At 38.3% G+C, this 20,323-nt stretch overlaps 4 protein-coding genes across 9 annotated transcripts in view; 1 reads left to right on the top strand and 3 right to left on the bottom strand.

Annotated features, from left to right (window-relative positions):
- Positions 1-451: 451 nt before the first annotated feature.
- On the bottom strand, positions 452-4,127 carry LOC123720298 (25S rRNA (cytosine-C(5))-methyltransferase nop2). The gene is made up of 6 exons (XM_045676846.1): positions 3,921-4,127; positions 3,607-3,783; positions 3,321-3,517; positions 1,859-3,220; positions 1,535-1,722; positions 452-1,398 (listed from the first exon to the last, which is right to left on the bottom strand). The coding sequence occupies exons 1-6, from the start codon at positions 4,018-4,020 to the stop codon at positions 510-512; spliced, it is 2,913 nt and encodes a 970-aa protein (XP_045532802.1). The 5' UTR covers positions 4,021-4,127; the 3' UTR covers positions 452-509.
- A 412-nt stretch (positions 4,128-4,539) lies between these two features.
- Positions 4,540-5,772, top strand: LOC123720492 (coenzyme Q-binding protein COQ10 homolog A, mitochondrial). The gene is made up of 3 exons (XM_045677123.1): positions 4,540-4,861; positions 4,927-5,067; positions 5,176-5,772. The coding sequence occupies exons 1-3, from the start codon at positions 4,818-4,820 to the stop codon at positions 5,639-5,641; spliced, it is 651 nt and encodes a 216-aa protein (XP_045533079.1). The 5' UTR covers positions 4,540-4,817; the 3' UTR covers positions 5,642-5,772.
- On the bottom strand, positions 5,768-7,314 carry LOC123720493 (peptidyl-prolyl cis-trans isomerase H). Its single transcript, XM_045677124.1, has 3 exons — positions 6,698-7,314; positions 6,181-6,357; positions 5,768-6,079 (listed from the first exon to the last, which is right to left on the bottom strand). Exons 1-3 carry the CDS (start codon positions 6,779-6,781, stop codon positions 5,786-5,788), a joined length of 555 nt encoding a protein of 184 aa, XP_045533080.1. The 5' UTR covers positions 6,782-7,314; the 3' UTR covers positions 5,768-5,785.
- An 858-nt stretch (positions 7,315-8,172) lies between these two features.
- Positions 8,173-20,323, bottom strand: part of LOC123706565 (NAD(+) hydrolase sarm1) — a 31,866-nt gene continuing 19,715 nt past the window's right edge. For 4 of the 6 annotated variants that reach the window (XM_045655838.1, XM_045655837.1, XM_045655840.1 and 1 more), the window contains 10 exons: positions 17,277-17,432; positions 14,245-14,405; positions 13,606-14,050; positions 12,572-12,811; positions 11,048-12,366; positions 10,730-10,965; positions 9,717-10,006; positions 9,427-9,593; positions 9,054-9,221; positions 8,173-8,976 (listed from right to left, as the gene is read on the bottom strand). In XM_045655838.1, the coding sequence (XP_045511794.1) occupies positions 9,086-9,221; positions 9,427-9,593; positions 9,717-10,006; positions 10,730-10,965; positions 11,048-12,366; positions 12,572-12,811; positions 13,606-14,050; positions 14,245-14,405; positions 17,277-17,432 (3,150 nt within the window). In that variant the 3' untranslated portion in view covers positions 8,173-8,976; positions 9,054-9,085. Of the gene's footprint in view, positions 8,977-9,053; positions 9,222-9,426; positions 9,594-9,716; positions 10,007-10,729; positions 10,966-11,047; positions 12,367-12,571; positions 12,812-13,605; positions 14,051-14,244; positions 14,406-14,492; positions 14,573-17,276; positions 17,433-19,877; positions 20,033-20,323 lie in introns of those variants that run through there. The other 2 variants (XM_045655841.1, XM_045655842.1) reach the window with 2 other exon arrangements.

Here is a 20,323-nt window from a genome sequence, read left to right on the forward strand (position 1 = left end):
TTACTCATTTTTTTAAATATTTTAAGTAATTGGTCAGTGTTCTGTGCCGACTCACACTGATGTTAGTCTGACATCTTTGACTGATAATGACTAAACATGATTCCTTTCTTTCATCATAGTGTATGATCACATAGAATGCAATATACATTGATTAAATAATTTAAATTGGATTTTACAGAGTTTAATAGCTGCATGACCATGTGAATAAAGAACATATCGTCATTACCAGTCCCGATAACATGTAATTTTATTATATTCTTGTAAATTTTCTTAATACATTTGATACTAAACAATTAAATAAAATTTCGTTTTGATAGTAGCCGTTCATTGCAATTACTATTTTATATCGAACGACTCGCCCCACGGGGAGAAACAAGATTTATATATTCACCGAGATTTTCTGTTTTAAAGTTAGCTAGTTCTAATTATGTCAAGCAATCAAAACTAAAAGTTAATAAGATCAAAAACATATTCGTAAAATATTTTATTTATCATAACATAAAACATTATTAACCCTTAGCTTTAGTTTTATTTAAGTTTTTCTTTATTCCCTCTTTTCCTCCTTTTTTGCTATTCAGCTTTCCTATCTGTTTTTGTTTTTTATTATTATTTTTCAGTTTTTTTGCGGCTGCAATCTCAAGTTTATCTGTTATTTTATTTTCATTCTTATTAATTGGATTCTGTATGTTTGTGTTTGTGTTATTTTTGTTTTTGTTTTTCTTCTTATTATTTTTTTTCGGTGACATGCCGCTGCTTTCATTAGATGGTAGTATGTTTGGCTTGTTGATGTTGCCATTAACTTTATCGACCCCAACTGGTTTCGTCTGTACTTTTTCTTTATTAGTTATTTCTATTTTCGCCTTTCCTTTTGTTTCGATGTCTTGTTGTGTATTCTGTTTTGTCGTTTCTACTGTGGGTTTGTCTTTTTTGTTATTCAGCTGTCCTATCTGTTTTTGTTTTTTATTATTGTTTTTCAGTTTTTTTGCGGCTGAAATCTCAATATTATCTGTTATTTTATTTGCGTTCTTGTTAATTTGATCCTGAACATTTGTCTTATTTTTGTTTTTATTTTTCTTCTTGTTCTTTTTTTTCGGTGATCCGCTACTGATTCCACCATTGGGTTGTGTGTTTTCATTGGCTTTATCGACCACGACTGATTTGGTCTGTACTTTTTCTTCATTACTTTTTTCTATTTTCGCCTTTCCTATTGTTTTGGGGTCCTGTTGTGTATTCTGTTTTATTGTTTGTTTGGTTTCTTCTATAGTTTTGTCTTCTTGTTTAGTCTGGTTACCTTGACCTTCGTTTTTTTGTCCCTTTTTATTTTTCCTTTTATTCTTTTGTTTCTTCGTTTTCTGGTTATTTTTTGACTCTGCATTTCCATTAGTAGTAGGCTGTGTGCTGAAATCAAAGTTATACTATGTCAAAAAGAATACAGAAAACATGTTATGTGCAGAAGATTGAGACATTGTTTTCATATTTTTAAGTGTAAATTATTTTTGATACATGTTACAGACAGTGATGCTTTTACATTTACCTGTCATCTGTTTTTTGCTTCTTTTCTTTAGGTTGAGATGTATTCGGTTTTGCAGTTCTCTTTACACCAGTCTGAAGTGTTTTCTTTTGATCTTCTGGATCATCACCATTCTGTTCTGCTTCTTTACTTTCAGAATTTTCATTTTCCTGGCCAGCTTCTTCATCATCTTCATCTTTAAAAGGCTCAGGCTAAAATTAGTTAGATAGTTTTAAGATATTTAGTTAATAGTATAAATTGAATTAGAGAAAAATATTTACATATTTATATAATTATAATATTTTTGCAGAATAAACTAACAAAAGATATTTCTATGAAAGTACTTACTATAACATTTGAGAATTTTTTAAGTTTTGCAACAAAGAATCCATCCATATTATGGGTGTGTGGGTAGAACCTTCTTGTTAACTTTAATGAGGGATGGAACCTATGATGTCTATATTTCTGAAATCCTTCAGTTCCAAAATCTAAACCTGTGGGTACCAACTTTACATTACGTCTCTTTAGAGCATAATTAACTACCCACTCATTTTCTTCAGGCAAAATTGAACAGGTGGAGTACACTATGTATCCTCCAGTACTTGATTTAGCATTGCAGCAATCAATAGCAGCTAATAATAACTGTCTTTGTAGATTGAAACATCTCTGTATATCCTTTTGATCTTTTGTAGTTTTGACACTTGGATCCTTAGCAATAACTCCTGTTCCCGTACATGGAGCATCTAGTAGTACTCTGTCAAAGCCCTTAATGACATCAGGAAATTGACGCCCATCATAGTTACAGATTATTGCATTGACTACTCCCAATCTGTGGAAATTTCCAACTATTGCTTTTGTTCTTTCCTTATTGGCATCATTGGCAAATAGTGAACCGGTATTCTTCATAATTGCTGCAATATGAGAGGCTTTACCACCAGGTGCAGCACACATGTCTAAAATTCTTTCATTTTCCTGAGGGGCTAAGGCCATAACAGGCAAGAAACTAGATGCACCTTGCAATATATAGTGTCCAGCTAAATATTCAGGCGTTGCACCAACTGGGACAGTTGAACTGTACACTACCAAGCCAACTTTACTCCATTTACCAACAGGATCTAAATTAACACCTCTGTTTATCAAAGCCTGGGCCAGATCTCTTCTCCTAGTTTTAAGGCTGTTAGTTCTAATTGTAATTGGCCTAGACACTTCACTGGCTTCTAAGAATTCAATTAATTCCTGTACAGGAAATATTTGCATGAGGACTTCCATTAAAAACTCATTGTAACTGTAGTACAAACAGAGGTCCTTGAGAAGTAACTCTGTATATTCACAGCGGGATCTGCCCTCTTCCTTGAGGCGGTTAAAATCATTTAAAACTGATACTATGTCTTTTACCCTTTGGTGTACATCTTGTAAAGATGTAGGATTTTGTAGCTCTTCTTCACTTGGGAATGCGAACACATCTTGTTTGGCAATGTTTAATTGCATTTCTTCATCTGCTAATTTCTTGTCCAACTTTTGTTTCTGTTTTAGTTTAACATTGGCTTTTTCAATGGGAAGCATGTCTTCATCTTCATCATCTTTACTATTGTCGCTATCGTCAGATGAATCTGAATTGTAAGATTTATTTGAATCTCCAGTTTCTTCATTATCTAAAGTTTCGTCTTGCTCATCGTCAGTGTCATTAAACAGGTCATCGAGTGTACCAACCTATAGAAACACAAAAAGTAATTTGCAACAATTTTAAACCCATTACATGATCATTATACCAAGTGATTATAAGACAGACTGAATCATGAAATTTGCTCACCTTATAATTTTCTTTACTAGATTTCTTAGTGTCTTTAAATTCTTGTTCTGAATCATCATCATCTTTACTTGAAGCATCATTCTCATCTTCACCCAAACCCTCATCATCACTTTCATCACTATGTGCCTCTATTTCCTTTAATTTACCTAACCCTTTCTTCTTTGGCTTTAACCATTCCTTATTGTCATCAGTGAAACCTGAAATGTAGATCATTTGGGATATTATCTACATGGGGCACAGACATGTAAACAATTTTAAATAAAATTCTTAAAGAAAAAAATATTACCTTGAGGGGTCTCATCATCTAAGGCACTGACAGCTTCTTCAGTGTCTTTCTCTGGCTTCTTTTTAGCTTCTTTCAATGCTTTTCGTTTTTCTGTTAGTTCCTTTTTCTTCTTTAACCTCCTAGCCGCCCTTTGTTTCTGTCTGTGACTTAGCTTTTTGTCTTCTTTATCATCAGCAACTGACAGAAAAGAAAACTTTTTTACACGGGGTTTTCATACGGTTATTGAGTGATGACTATTCATTATTTTTAAGTTTTAATTTACATCTCTTATGTAACCTAAATTATAAACTAAAAAGAACAAGATGCACACTTACGCAGTTCCTTTTTGAATACTGGGTCAGGTTGTTTTTTTGCCTTTCTGCCAGGACCTTTCTTAACTTTTTTGGTTTCGTCGAACTTTGCTTTTCTACCCATTATAGCTTTGATTGATTAAGATTGTATATAAATTATGTTATTTATTAACAAAACACGTGTGCTAGTGCCGTCGCACCATGCCGTTTCCAAAAGCCGTACTGTCAAATGTCAAATTGACTTCATTTATTATGAATTATGACGCTTACCGCTTACGCCTTACTAAACTAACCATACTGTACGATACATCACGTTCATCCATCCATTATTTACTTCTAGCATCCATTTTGCGTCAGCATTTCTATGAAAAATTAATAATAAAAAATGATATATATATATATATATATATATATATATATAACTTAAGTTTTCAAGCTAATAATATCACATCCCTATCTCGATTATTGAATCAGACAAATGTAGATCAGATATATTTCACATTATAATATCAGATATTATAATGTGTAATTAATTTTCCATTCTATCGAGTGACATATTTTCTGCGTATATAGTTCACTTATATGTCAGAACTGTAAAATTATTAGTGCACTGTGCAGCTGACATTTGATGACAACTGATGCAATATTATCTATGATGATGGATCGTGTAATTTGTAGTTTCGTGTTTGGTCATTGATGTTTCAAATTTCAATAATTACATTTATTCTATTAACTATATAGTAATTGACTGCACTCCGCAGGAAATTAAGATTAATGCTTAGTAAAAACTTTATATAGAAAAACAAGAGGAAATAATGGTGACATTTAGCTGTGTTTACTGCAAAACGGTACGTCACATCCATATTATCTAAAATTTATTAATGATGATAGAGAAGATTAATAGAAGCAACGAAGAAAATAATGATTACTACAAAACCCTATATATTTGCATCACGAATTTTAAGGTAAATATTTCATTCAAATTATGTTATTTCAAGCTTCTTAATATTATTGCGTTATTTTTATTCAGTTTTCAGGGCCATTACAGAAATAGACTAAGAGATTTGGATAGTCATTGTCAATGTCTTTTAGTTTGGCAAAAGAAAAGACCATTCTTTACGTTTCCGAAACAAAAACGATCACGCGAATATTGTGGGAGACAACTAGTAGGGTAAGCACAGCTGAATCAGCTGTTATCCATTTACAATATTAAAATTTAACCAGTTTACTTACATATTCTTGTTAATATATTTAAAACATGCCTTTACTTTGATTTCAGATTCTCAATGGATCAAATGTTTGAAGTAGTGTCAGATGTAGAAAATTATTACAAATTTGTACCCTGGTGTAAAAAGTCATTAGTATTGACAAAATCTCCAACTAAGCTCAAAGCTGACCTTATTGTGGGATTTCCTCCTATTAATGAGAGTTATACATCTAATGTAACTCTATTAAAACCACACTTAGTTAAAGCTGAATGTACAGATGGTAGAATGTTTAACCATCTTTTAACATTATGGCGCTTTAGCCCTGGGTTGAAAAAAGAACAGAAGTCATGTGTTGTTGATTTTCAAATATCTTTTGAATTTCGCTCAGCCTTTCATTCTCATTTGTCTAATTTATTTTTTGACCAAGTTGCTAGACAAATGGAGGGTGCATTCATAAAAGAAGTTGAAAGAAGATATGGACAACCAACAATGGAGCCAAAAAATTTACTTCTAAATAACCAAGCATTAAAAAGTTGACACAACTGATAATATTTCTAGCTAAATTGTTAAAAGTCACTATATGTTTAAGAAATAGTTATTATCATTATTCATCATATAAAATAAAAAAGGGTTGATTTTATTGTTATAAATAAAATATATAAATGTGATTAAGCTTTATATTTACATTTGTCCACACTGTGATATTGTAACAGGTATTTTTGGTTTATTATTTGGACCAGTGGGCACATTTTCTATTTTTCTCATGACTAACAGTCCATCAATTACTCTTCCAAACACAACATGCTTATTATCAAGAAAATTACATTTAGCACAAGTTATGAAAAACTGACATCCATTTGTGTCTTTTCCACTGTTTGCCATAGAAAGCAAGCCTGGTGAATCATGTTTTAATGCAAAATTTTCATCTGCAAATGTACTGCCTCCATATATACTCATAACACCAGTTCCATCACCCTAAAAGATTAAACATAATTATATATATATATACATCATACTTCATAAGTATTTTCAAAAGTTTTGACAAAGTTGTGTCATAATGTAATGTACTTACTAACATTGACAAAATCACCACCTTGTATCATGAAGTCTTTAATAACTCTATGAAACGTTGCACCTTTGAATCCAAGTGGAACTCCATCCCTCCTATATTCTCCTGTACAAAACTCTCTAAAATTTTCACTTGTCTTTGGCACAACATCAGCAAATAGCTCAAAAATCATTCTGCCTATTTCCTAAAATAATACTAACATTATTAGAAAGGTTACTTACATTACATATAAATTTATATAAGAAATGTGCATCTTTACCAATTACATAAAATTACAATTATACAGATTATTATTTTTTGCATCTGCTGTTAAGTGATACCGCTGCCCATGGACACTCACATTGCCAGAAGGCTCTCATGTGCGTTGTACAAAATACAATAAATATCAAATATTAGCAAAGCTTCAGAAAAAATGTCAAGTGTTGAATTCAATGAAAATCATTGTTATTTGATTGAAACCAATTAGTTATTCTTTTTAATAATAAATTAACGCGGCGTAATTTTTAGATTAATAAAAAACTTACAGTTGTTCCAACGGTTATATCAAAAAATACCACAGGGTTGTTCGGATTTCGAAGTTGGGATTGAATTTGGTTCCAAGTAGGCATTTTAGATGATAACAGTTATATGTATGCCTATGTTAATTGACCGGCTTAATTCAATGAATTGCAAAATTTAAAAAGATTAAAGGAAAATGAACACAAACATAACCTCAAATTTTAAAATGTTTTGTATTTAATATTTATTCATAAATTATAAAATAGTAACTGTACCAAACTGTACAAAGACGACTACAGATAAAAGCGTTAAACAATAGTAGAAGATACTGCTGGGCCACAGCTTATAAATTACAATGAAGTTTTATTTGCTAGACAAGATTATGCGTGACAGTGACAGTAAAAAAAATCTCATATTATATTTCTTGATTTTTAGAAGGATTAACTTTAAGATTCAGGCCTCAAGGTGAAAATAAAAAACGAGGATTTGGGTGATAGCTTCGTTTTTTATTTTGTTCAATTCTTCCCGAGCATGTCGTTTTAAAATTTTATTTTTATAGGATTCTGAAGCTATATCCCAAATAGCTGGCCTTTTCCGGACTTCATCAATTTGTAAATCGATTTCAATATCTTGAGATTCACTCATTTTGAACTGAATACGAAAGCAAGTCACAAAAACATATAAGCGCGATGGAAGCGCGCGCTCAACTGAACAGTCTACGGTCGTTGCATACATATCAAAGCGTGCGGCAACGCGCGATCACCTGCGTCTAGTGACGCGCGTTAACGTGCGCTCATGTGAACAGTTGTATGAAAATACCACAATGACTAGTCGCGTGATTTGAAAACGCGCGTCAAATGTTTGCCATCTGAACATAGCCCTAGAACCTTTTTCTACGTTTGTCGAAAAAGCGACACTAGCAATAGACAAAAGGTATTTAATACATTGAAAGTTTTATTATAACGCATCATTTAGTTAAATAAAGTTTAATTAAATATCACAAAAAAGATTTCTACATAATTGAAAAAAAAGGATTTTTTTTTTAAATGTTGACTATGCTGTTTTTTTATCATGGAGAGTGTTCAGAGGGGTTGTTCGGATTAATACCTGCAGCTGAGTTTCATCATCGGACGTCGAGCTAGAATACAAAATTCCATCTGTATCACCTCGATGTCCGCCGTTCCGCGACTGAGCGTTTTTCAAGGCAATTTTTGCCGCGCAACACCGTGGAACCAGCTGCCCACTAAAGTATTTCCGAACAGATTCGACTTATGGTCGCCAAAAGAAATTCAACTTCAAAAATTTCTTCATTTGGATTCTCGTGCTAAAGAGTGGCAAAGCGTGAATTTCTCAAAAAGACGGACTCGTACTGAAAATAAAACATATTTTTCTGAATCGCCACAACGCCCTCTGCTCCCGAGTGCCGTATTACGCATTATCGTTATTCTTTTTAACGTTCTTCATCGACGTATCGTTATTGGGAAAAAGTAAAAACATTTCATTTCATATAATACTTATTTATTTTACGGCTAAACAATAAACTAATATACATTTGTGAAAATATAACATTCACGGTTAACTCGCGTGATAGACAATAAAATCTAAAATATCATTATGTACAATGTCAAGAATTCGCAACATCAGTGTAATCATTAACGGCTAAAATATTTCGAGTTTCGTACGTTTTCAGGTAAAACAAAAACATACATTACGGAAGCGAGTCTACAAATAATAAATACTTTAGTGGCAAGAAGTGAAGGTTGAATCCATAAATAGTTTTCGAGGGCGAAGACTAGGTCTCGTCAATCGACATTTTTCGTACGGCCCGTCGCGCGGGACGGTCGTCGATAGTATAAATTCTAAAGGTAAAGAGTGAGAGGCCCAAAAGGCCGAGAAGCAGTCTGCCATACTACAACGAATAGCAGACCACTGTGATGCGAACGCTGGTGTAGCCTTTAGCGCTTCGGAGGCGAAGCGAGTCGTCGACCAGATTTCGGTTATCGGTCTCCATACTCATTGAGATTACAGAGTTAAAGATGCACGCGTAATATTCCCAATATTCACGAGTGCACGTTCGTCCTTCACGGTCCGATTTGCCGCGCGTCAGCAAAGTCTCACTTTATTAACACAGCGGTCCATGAAGTTCTTCTTCCTCTTCGTTTGGGTGGTGTCGTCCGGAAGACCCTCGCGGCTGCGACTTTTGCGCGCGAGAAGGGTCGGGACGTCCGACAGCCTCCCCGCGCTCGTGGGACTCGGTGCTGAATCTTCAGATTTTCTCACTGATGACCGTCGACTCCGATTGGGTCTGAAATGTCTGGTCTGTTAGAGATGTGCGTCCGTATTGGTCGAGCTCGTCTAGCGTGAATACTGCGGCGAACGTACCTGACGGGCGCGGCGGCGGACGTCGGCTCAGGTCAATCGGCCTTGTCGCTGGAGCGGCTCTCGGTGGAGTGCATGCGCTGGTACGAGGGCCCTCGCGGGAGGGAGGACACGGCCGCCGGTCGGAGGCTCTCCAGTCGGTTGGCCAGGTTCGACTTGCCCCGGAGGAAGCTGCGCGTTTAAAGTATAGATCACATATTAATGCGACGGGGAAGGGCGGAGAACGATTTGTTTTAGTGTTAATATAAATGAAATGTCTCGTTTTTTAATACAGAATTTGATGTAATGATTGTTGTTGAGAATGATGAATGTTACGAGAAGAATCGATGTAATGATACGAACCAATTAAACGTGAGATTTAAGCCTCAGAAATTACCTTTCCAGCTTCTCGACACACGCGTCCTGATAGTCGTGGATCCACCTTACTCCGTTGAAGTGACACACGGCCCGCATGTCCTCGGGCAACTCCTCCGGCTCGGGCCATTCGAAGTTGTCGATTATTGGGACGATGTTGCACTGCGACTGCAAGGCCGCCACGATTTCCTGGATTCGGTTCGTCGTTTTAGTAATTTGGAGTGATGGATAATATTTGATAAACTTAAGATTTTACAGTTGATTACTAAGAAAATTATAATTAAATTAGATTAATTAAAAGCAAAAACTCACCCGATGGACCCAGTCCTTCTGTTCGTTGTCATGCTTGCACCTGTCCAGGGCGTTGGGCGTCAGCACCAAGAGGAAATGCTTCGCCTGTTTTATGCTTTGCAATAAATTATTATCGAATTTGCCCGCCTCCAGTCTCTCCACGTCGATGAAAACCGTGAATCCACGGACTTGGAGGTGGACCTTCAGAAGACTGGCCAGCTGGGAGCCGTTGGATCTTCTATAGCTGACGAACACGTCTAGGTTTTTTTCTAAGTTCTCTTCGCCTTTGATAGGAAGTCTGCTTTCGTATGCTGAAATTCATTATCACCGACATTACATACACGAACATACGAGATCTTTTATTAACTGCATATATTCAATATTTATTTGTTTATTCACAAAACATACATACACTCTCCTCAGAGTACTAAACCAATACGATAATGTCAAAAACAAACAAAAAAATGTAATAAAAAATATATACACAATATCGCCACTGCGCAACAGACTGGCCCGGCCCTTGGCCCTTAATACTGGTGTTGCCTGTTTATAAATTGCTATTGTGCCAAGTATGAAAAAACAGTATCACGGGAGTTTAATGTTTCATCGACCGTTTTCTAATTCCGAGGAACATTGAGCCCTAAGCTATTATTAGAAATGTAACTTTTCATTCGACAGATGGCTCTGTTTATTTCGGTTGACGTGAATAACGTTCAAGGTCGTCGCCGTCCCTTCCCGACTCTCTCTGGACCGACGGTATTTCAGAACAGTAAGTGGACTTTTGTTACTTCCAAATGTCAAATGAATGCTTTCAAGAGTGTACTGTACTGTAGGTACTGCATACTGAAGCAACAATCGATCTTTACACAGTGATACTATTTATGTGACCTCGACCCGATATTTTTAACTTATGTTTCCGGGAATCTAAAACGGAACTTTACAGGAAGCTTATCTAGATTGTCATAATGGGCTATTAGGGCGCGTACTTTTCCGCGAGCGGTAAAAAGTATCAAAGTAATAATATTGAAACTCACCCCGTATAGCATTCAGTATCCTTAAACGGTGGATGCTGTTGAGGATGTGGCACTCCTTCTCCAGCTGCTCATCGCTGAGGCCCCGGATGGACTCCTTGTCTACTCCAGCGTTGAGCATGGAGTACGTGTAGATGGTGTACTCCAGGCCGATACCCTGGAGGAAGTCGTTGAGGTTGCCCGTGTCCCGCGAGCTATAGTCCGCCATCTTCTTCAACTGCTGCAGTTCTCTCGTGAATCTGCAATATCGTCGGAGTTCACTTTGACGCGTGTAAGGCACGTCGACGCTAAAGATAACTGAATCAAATGAAGACCGCTCACCTCTTCCTCTTGATTCCGTTGTGTAAGCCGATGTCCTCTTTGAGGTTCTCCTCTGTGATCTGCAGCAGAAGGTCTCCGTCCACCCGGCTTTCGTAGAAGTTGGTCGCGTACTCCGAGAAGCCGATCTGTTTGACCCATTCGCGGACGTCCTCGATGGACCACAGGGGCACCTGTTGCGACAGCTTGTGCGGCACCTCTTCGCCTATCAGCCTCAGAGCTTGGGCGGCGTACTTCGAGGCCACGGCGTTGGGGCAGCTCGCGACTTTCTTGAGAGATTCGATCGCGCCGATTTCTTTGAAGATCTCGGTGTTGCCCTGCTGCTTCTTAATGCCGGCCTCCATGCAGAAGTGGAAAGCGGCCAGGTTCCGGGCCTCCTCCCTCTTGGAGCTGAGCACCGGGACGAGTCTCTGCAGCCAGTTCTTGCTCTGGCCGTGGGCGTGCGCGAGGTTCGAGCGAGCGAATTCGGACGGATTGTGCGAGGTCACGAAAGGTTCCACCAGGTCCAAGGTCCCAGACTTCAGGACGGCTGCTTCGATCTCCTTGTTGGCGACCAGCACGGCGATCGCCAGGCACGCGTAGTACTTGATGTTGTCGTCGTGGTGAAACGCCAGAGGGAACAGCCACATCGGGACCTTTCTCTTGATCATGGCCTCCTGGTTGTCGGCCCCGCCGTACAGGGATAGGTTGGCCAGGGCCGTGGCGCAATGCCGCAGGGTCTCGATGTCGTTCTTCCGGCACTCGAAGAGTACGGCGTCGAGGCCTCCCAGTTTGATGACGTCGCCGCAGGTGCCCTCGCTGTGCTTGAATAGGTGCTCCAGAATGCCGGTGCCTATGCGGGAGTGGTCTGCGTTGGCCTGCTTGGTGCACGCGCAGGCGACGTTGACGACCTTCTCGAGCCCGTTTTCGACGACGTGCGCCCTGTTCTCCGTGGTCAGGCACTGCTCGAGAAGTTTCGCGGAAGAAAACTGCAGCTCGGGGTTGTCGGACTCGATACAGTTCTCCATGAGGATGTCGAGGCCGCCGGACGTCCGGAGCGCGTTGCACAGGGTGTAGCCTAATTCGTGTCCGTAGGTGGGGACGGCCCACGCTCTCCGGAGCATTTCGTTCAATTTGCTGAAATGTACTCCGGCGCTCTTCATGTCCATCTGGTTGTTCTTGATGGCCGCGATGAAGGCGTTCATCCGATGCGAATACTTCTGTATGGCGGAGTTGACGTCTTTCTCGTTCGAGTTCGCGTTCAGTTTGTCTAGGTCCTCGAACGTCATGTCGCTGAGATCTTCGTCGCCAGGTTTTATCGTCCCGTTCAACAGTTGACTCATCTGCGAAGCGAACGAGAGGAGTTAGCCACGTCGCACCTACGTCATAAGCAATACATTTACGGTAGAAATAATTCTTGTTTACTCGAGAAACTATAACATTGGACTAGTTCACGATTATTTGTACGGCTGAGATTTAATTGCCTCAGTTGTTAATTGTAGGTAGGTAGAGGAATTTTGTTGGATCATTAATAATCTTTGAATTTACCTGTGAGGATAGTAGCATCGACTTCGTTGTGAGGTTTTTACTTGAGATTGTCATGTTCGAATGCGAAGAGCTCTCCTTATGGCTAAACATGCCGCTGGAAGTGACGGTCTGCCTCGCTTGTGACGAAGCCGTGGCCTTCTTCTCCGCACTGAAGGCTTCCGTGTGTAACCTAGAACTCGTCGCGGACATGTTGTTCGCCTCTTGAGCCGTCACTTCTCCGGCTTGCAAAGATCGCTTTTCCTGAAACCGTGTACAACGCTTATGAGTCTTTGTGAATTATAATAGCCACACTATAATCTTAAAATTGTTTGACGAGGAACCGCGGCGTGAAGTCGTTTGGAAGTAGGCCAATCGCGTGATACCGGTGATAATATTAATGTTTGTGTACTGTCACCGTATGTACATAAATGAGTTTACCGAAGGATCCGTCGTCCTCGGAGCGAAGCGCGCGAGGACTCCGCGTCGCACGGGCCACGGGGCCGAGCCGCCCGCGGACATTCCGTGTCTAAATTTAAGCGGCCTATTCGCAGACGCGCATGCGCAATCGTCTACTTCCGCGTGTGCGCGCAACGGTCAAACGTTGACTGAGAAGCGGAGTTGCCGATAAGCGGATAAATGATCTCACCGCCCTCGGCGATCCTCCGCGACGTAACATCCTCGCCGACCAGGCCGCCAATCGCGAGGCCATGGCTTGTTTATATTGTCGGCCAAGAAATGCTAGAACATGTTAGGCCAGTGTTTACGACGCGAAGCTCCTGCTTCTACTGAATAACGTAAGCTCCTGCCTTGCGCCTGCGGGCTATCGATCTAGGCGTCGGGGTCGCGTCCTTCGCCGCGCCTTTACGACTCCGGCATTCGGACTACCCTTCGCAAAAGTTTTAAATGTCGAAACGTAGGACAGGACAAAACATATACGCGTTGCGGTAAATGTCGATTATATTTTATAATACTATAATCGATTACAACATTGTTTAAGACATAGTTATTGATAAATATGTACCTACACGTGATAATACAATGGAGAGTTTACTAACCTGGAGATAAGCGGCATTTTGCTCTGCCGTTAACCCTTCGGCCTGCAGCAGTCTGTGTGAGGCGCCAGTCGCACTGTGTTCTGCATACTGCATGTCCCCATGCTGCAGCCGCCTCATCCGCGAGCTGTTGGCCGCCGATTTTGATGCACTAAATCCATCGGTAATTACTCTCGTCGAAGACGCCGAGGTGGACCGAGCCGCGCTGTACTTCAATTCGTTCGCGGCACTCGATCCTAAAGACGCTATCGTAGCAGATGCAGGAGCCAACAAACATGGCTTATCGGGAGGCGGGGTGTCCGACTCGGGAAAGGTCACTAAAGGACCGTCCCCCGCGAGGTCTGTCATGTCACCCATGTCTCCGATATCCCCCATCTCCCGGATGTCTGGGATGTGTCTCTCTTTTATATCGTCCTGGTCGACAATATTCTCCATTGAACTTCTCAATCTGTAAGACGAAAGCTGAATTCTTTTACGAGAAAATACACGTCTATTGTATATCGATGCGAAACTACGAACTAGTCCCGAGGAAATTATACGTTTCGAAATTGGCGGGCGGCCAATAGTAGCTCAGGTGGGATAGTTATCTTTTGCGACCATTAACAAAACGAAGTTCGGCATGCATCTTATTAATAAAAGTACCTTTGTCCAAAATTTAAAGCTGCCGTGTTGCTGAGGGTCTTCATTTCTGATATGGAGCTCTTTAGTTCTGATAAGTCTGATTTGATGGAGCTGGCCCTTTGAGATGAACTTTGAACGCGCTGGCTCGAGGCCGCGCTGCTCGATGTAGAACTAGACACCATCTGGACAGATGAAAATTATTGCTATCTTATTTGTGTAACATGCACGCTTTATGTATAAGTATAGTATATCACAATATTATCAGTCACCATGAAAATATAAAGCGGTGGAGACTGGAGAGTAACACAGTATACACTTCGTACACAGTCATCATCTAGACAAGCACTGATTTCAGTGCCAATGCTTCGGCACAGCGTCACGCGTGTTGGCGTAGGGATAAACACCTATAGGTGCTTATGTCAATACATTGGTAAAAATAAATAAGTTTATAAATAGCGATACCGATAACGGTGCATACGTATCTAATATACGAGTGATAAAATGATATTAATTAAAAAAAATATTGAAGAGTTTTAATTAGTAATTTTCCTAAAATTAAGAGGTGTAAATGGTTCCGGTTTTATTAATTTTGTTGCCAGAATCGAATGTCATTGTGGAAACAAAATAATAACTGGAAACTACTGACTCAGATGGCGTAGGAGGATGCATCGAGGCTTAACCTTTGCTGTCTATCGAAAGACTTTAACGGTTTTTGGACTTACGTGATTCATAATTGTGGATTACATTTCTTTGTATTATGCCTCGGTTTTTGGGACATGTGAATCACGTATCCAACAATTATACGATTTCGAATTCACATTCAATACACTTGATTGAGAAGCAAGTTCAAATATTGCTTCTGAAACTTATTGGTATCACGTATAAATCCTCTCTGTATAGATAGTTATTATATAATTTTTTTAATTTAATTAATATGTGTATAATTTATTAGAACATATATTTCAATAAAATCTTCGACACATAAAACAATTATAGTACATCGTATGGTATATACTACATATAGTGTTGCGTTTGGATGTATGCCAGCTAGTATGCTTTGTATTGCACTTGGCTGGATATTGTAATTGTGGTTAGGTATATGTGAATGGTAGACTTTTTCAACATAAAAATATATATATAAAACATTCATACAAAACATTATTTTTGATGGATAGTTTGTTTATTTATTATTTTGATAATCAATAACGAAATATAAGTTGTTCACCAACGTCACGTCTACATCAAATTTGATGTAGCATTTTCAGTTCAAGTGAGATAAATAAATCAGTGGCACTACAACCTTTATAGGTCTGGCCCTCAAACTTCAGATCATTTGTCTATCTAATAGATAAGTAGGTGACCAGCCTCCTGTGCCTGACACACGCCGTCGACTTTTTGGGTCTAAGGCAAGCCGCTTTCCTCACAATGTTTTCCTTTACCGTTCGAGCGAATGTTAAATGTGCACATAGAAAGAAAGTCCATTGGCCCGGAATCGAACCTACTACTTCAAGGATGAAAGGCACGCTGAAGCCATTAGGCCAACAGTGCTCCAGTTCGTGTAAAAGCACTACGAATATGTTTAACAAATAATTAAAATAGAATTTGAACTGAGTTTAAAATGTAACTTCAATTTATAAGATGTAGTTTTTCGTTACTGAATATTTATTTTTCCCTCAACTCACGTTTGCCGTTTTCAAAATAAACATATTTTATGTACAGACCGAGGCCGCCACCAAAATAACTTCCAGTAAACTATATTTAATACTATTTCCTAACATGTCGCCACCTCGGAGGCAACATACAACATGACATACATATAACATTTGAGATTCGTAAGGTAACCAAAAGGCGAAAACATAATTATTAGAAACTTGGCCTATATCTTTGTTCGCGGCTCTAGTTTACACGGGATAGGTTTTGGATGAGATCAAACTGGTTTTAAAAACAAGAACTGCAGAAAATTCAATAAGTAAGAAACCCAATATACTGCAAAATCATAAAGAGGAAATATATTGTGTAATTTTGTATGTTACACACTTATTTCCAACTAGCTGCCCCCGCGAACTTAGTTTCGTCTTAATGTGATTATTTTTACTTTTCATCTACATACCAACATATATGTTACATTTTGCTATGCTACCCCATAGAGACTGTTAGTGTTTCCGAAATAAAACCAAATTTTTCAATTTATTAATTATATTTTATCCATAAAAACGTCCCCAAAGTTCAAGGAATAAGTAAAAATCTCGAATTAGTCCAGAAATCTTTGAGTTTTGCGCTTAGATATGTTGGTATTCATTTTTATAGATATATATTAAATATACTAGTATGAAATATATTTTCTTATAGTGCAGCACTGGTGCAAGAGGGCGGAGCTCTAGTAAAAATATGGATATGTCTCTAAACGTGTTTACGCCCACGCGAAAATCCATTGATTATTCAATACGACGCAAAAGTTTAAGATTAACGTGTTTGCGGTGTTTATTTTCGAGATAAGAACCGGTATCGGTATCAGAAGTCGTTTTAACACCTTTTAGAAAATGGTTGCCGTTTATCTATTAATCGATAATTAAATCAGTCTCTATAAAAAAAAACTTTTTTTATATAATAGGAGGAAACCGGGCAGGAAGCCTGATGTTAAGTGATACCGCCGTCCATGGATACTCACATTGCCAGAAGGCTCGCAGGTCCGTTGCCTGCGTTTTAAATAACCTTATTTTCTTGAGCGACATTAAGTCGAATTGTTTCGGGAATACTACTTAATATTAACCCAACTAGAACAAAATCCTATATTGTCTATTATATTAGAAAAATAAAAATTTCGACAAAGTACCTACGCGATAGTATGCGCTTGATGCAATTTTATTCTTTATCACAAAATATATTAATAGATAAAGACCCGGATAAAAAAAAACATATTTCTATATTTCATTATCATAGTCATTATAAATGAGAACAAATACGATTTTGTATTCACACGTCATAGGATTTTGCCTCTAGAATGCCAATTCAAGACACTTGACTAAACATATCTATTTTCTTAACATTCCTACTTGCTGTTTGGATGAGCTCGAGACTTGGCTATTGAGCGTCTGATTCTGTCTGGAGACCAGGCTGGTCTTTTTGAGGTTCTCCATGACCGAGGCGAGATCCTTGGCACTGCCGTTGTGTTTCAAAGTGTTGTTGCCATCCAATCCAAATTCTGGTATCTATAACAACAGATTAGTCTAAGTTAAATAAACTATAAGCTACGTTAAACAATAAAAAAGTCATAAGAGTTAAGAAAGACAAACAAGGTGTTTCGTGAAATTAACTATACAGGTGTATAACCGGAAATTACACCCGCATTAATTATAACAAGCCGCAAACTGACAAAAAAATTATTACATAAATTTTAACTTCAGCCTGTTCCACGCTCTCCACTCGTTAGAATAGTGACAATAACGTTTGGTCATCGAATAAACATGGCCTATTTCGATATGATAGGTGATCGTCTTTATTAGTTTTCCGAGAAGCATTTAAAATTCAGCACAAGGACAATATGAGTGAGTTGAACAGGGTCAAAGGATCTATTAAGAACGTAACGTTATCTGCCGCTGAGTCATGGGAGAGTTCGACTTTCAATCAGATGTACACGTGCGGCCTTAAAAGCCTCACCCGCATAAGTGCGCTTTTCGTTTGTCAAGAGGTTCAATCTGCTAAGGAAGCCACGACCGCCCGTGGATTACTGTACAAAGGATTTTGAATCAGAACAAACGTAAGGCAAACGATTCACGCATACGAAGTGCATATTGATAGCTTCACTGAGGTGTGGTCAAGTATTCTGTCCAATGTTTGGCTCTATAGTTTGCAATCGATCAATGCTAATGTATAAAGGGCCCTCGATCAATTTCGCCCATCGTTAAAAGACAGAATTACGCCATTCTGAATGAAGGTTTATGACGTGATTTTAAATTGAGCTGCCATTTAATCATCGTTAGTATTATGTTACAACTCGCGCAATCGTTTTGATAGTGTAATATGTTAATTGGCATTGCGAGGAATCCGTTGAAGACGTATGACGTGTCGTCGTGACGTCCGAGTTGATGTCATGAGCACGCGTGCGAGGCAGCGTGGCCCCTTATCTCAGTTAACAATAGATATGTACACCGAATTTCTTCGAATAATTTAAAATATGCAGGGTCGTTTATTAATTATGTTATATAATTATTGCACTTACACCTTTTAACCAATAATGTTAATAGGATAACACTATTTTTCGATTACTTAAAAATATGGTTTTTAATTAGAATGATCCAATCCATAGCGTATTAATACAAGCAATGATTTCATTGATAACTCAATCAGAGATGAACGATGACTAACACCGATAGAAAGATACGATCCGGTAACATAACAGGTCAATAAAGCGTGACTCATGATTCTCAGAAATCTCGTCACAGTTCCAGAGATGTTATGCAATTTTTTGTACTACAATTTTACGTCATAGGACCGATTCATACGGTGACGATTTCTTTCACGTACGATGTTTACTTCAATAAAGAATTTAGTTAAACAACAAAAGTTGTTAGATCAAAAAACATAATTTACTTTATACTGGAAAATCTCTGCTCTTAATTATTTAACAGGTAAGGATACGCATGAATGTCAAGACCGCTTACAAGGGTTAAACAGGGTGATGGTACATAATAATACAATGTATTAAAAAAAACTAGTTCAAATCAATCTATCGAAAATTATTTGTGATTTTCATCGCTTTGCATTGGAATTACAATATTATTAAAATAATGTAGTTAGCTGGTTTTTCCCCATGATTGTGACAGAACCTCAATGCATACTAAACGATTGTTAACTTCCCGCCGAAGCCAGATTATAACACACATTCCAGCAAACACTTGTAACTTATGGGATACATAGAAGTAGGTGCTTCAATAAGCCCGATAGTCAATGATAAAACTATTTACTTTGCCATTATATGTATTTATAATCGAGGAAGTGCCAGTTGCGAGATCCAAGCAGAGAGAATAATTAATAAACCAATATCGGTGATAGGCAAATCAGGCCGTACGCATTCCTCGCATGTGCTTAGCGCGTCATGCTCAATTTCAACTTTATGGTAAAAGTTTCATGAACACTTTTGCAAAACTTGCCAAGAACAATTGTTGGTAAGCATTAGATGCACCCGTCGCACGTCAGGAGATGCATTATTGTGAAGGTCAGTTATGCATTCACAATAGTGCATGCGCGATACACGAGATAGAATTATATAACGTTTTCAACAATTTTCAATGTAGATTTTATTTTTGTTATATCACTGGACAATAAGGAAAAGTTTATTACGAATGTATGTCAAATAAATTAAATTAGGAGGAAAACTCACAAAAGTTGATCAGTTAAATAAAGGTAATTAAAGAAAAAAATTATACTATTTATTTGAATGTTCATTATGCATATTTTATCGCAATCCGTTCCACTCGCAATTTATGAACACTTCGTTCAAGATAATAACTGTGTAGGTACTGAGAGAGGAAAATTTGCTCGGTGTATATTAAATAGGATACAATTTAATAATTCTAAAACTAAATATGCTAATAATAATGTGTTGATCACACAATGGTTTCAAACTATTCTAAGCAAAGCGAGCCTAACTTTACCTCGCGTTCTGCCGGAATTTATTGCGGGAGCAATCCGAATTAAATGTCCATTGAGGGCATAGTCACAATACTTCTTTTATAAATAGTGGGATCGTGTCAATTAGGTATCGTCATCAGCCAGTAACTTAACAATCGACACGTGCCCATCTCGCGACGAATGCGGCGTGACTGGTTAGCTCGGCCGCGGAGTGCCGGCCGGCTGATCTCAAACTTTACCCAACAACCACAATGGGTAATTAGAATGGCGAGTGGAGCGGGGTGCGGGGCGAAGAGGCCTATACTCTACCCACCCACAAACCTTCGCATCCGCTTTTTAGAGTAATCTGGTGATAAAAGATAAATTTATGACCACTCCCTCTCAACCCTACAGAAACTCGAACATAACTTATGTTCAGTTCACACAACACAGTCTTTTGTCATGTAAGTTTGAGAGAAATAGTATTCAT

Source organism: Pieris brassicae, chromosome 2 (genome assembly GCF_905147105.1).
Source record: "Pieris brassicae chromosome 2, ilPieBrab1.1, whole genome shotgun sequence".
NCBI classification, from domain to species: domain Eukaryota; kingdom Metazoa; phylum Arthropoda; class Insecta; order Lepidoptera; family Pieridae; genus Pieris; species Pieris brassicae.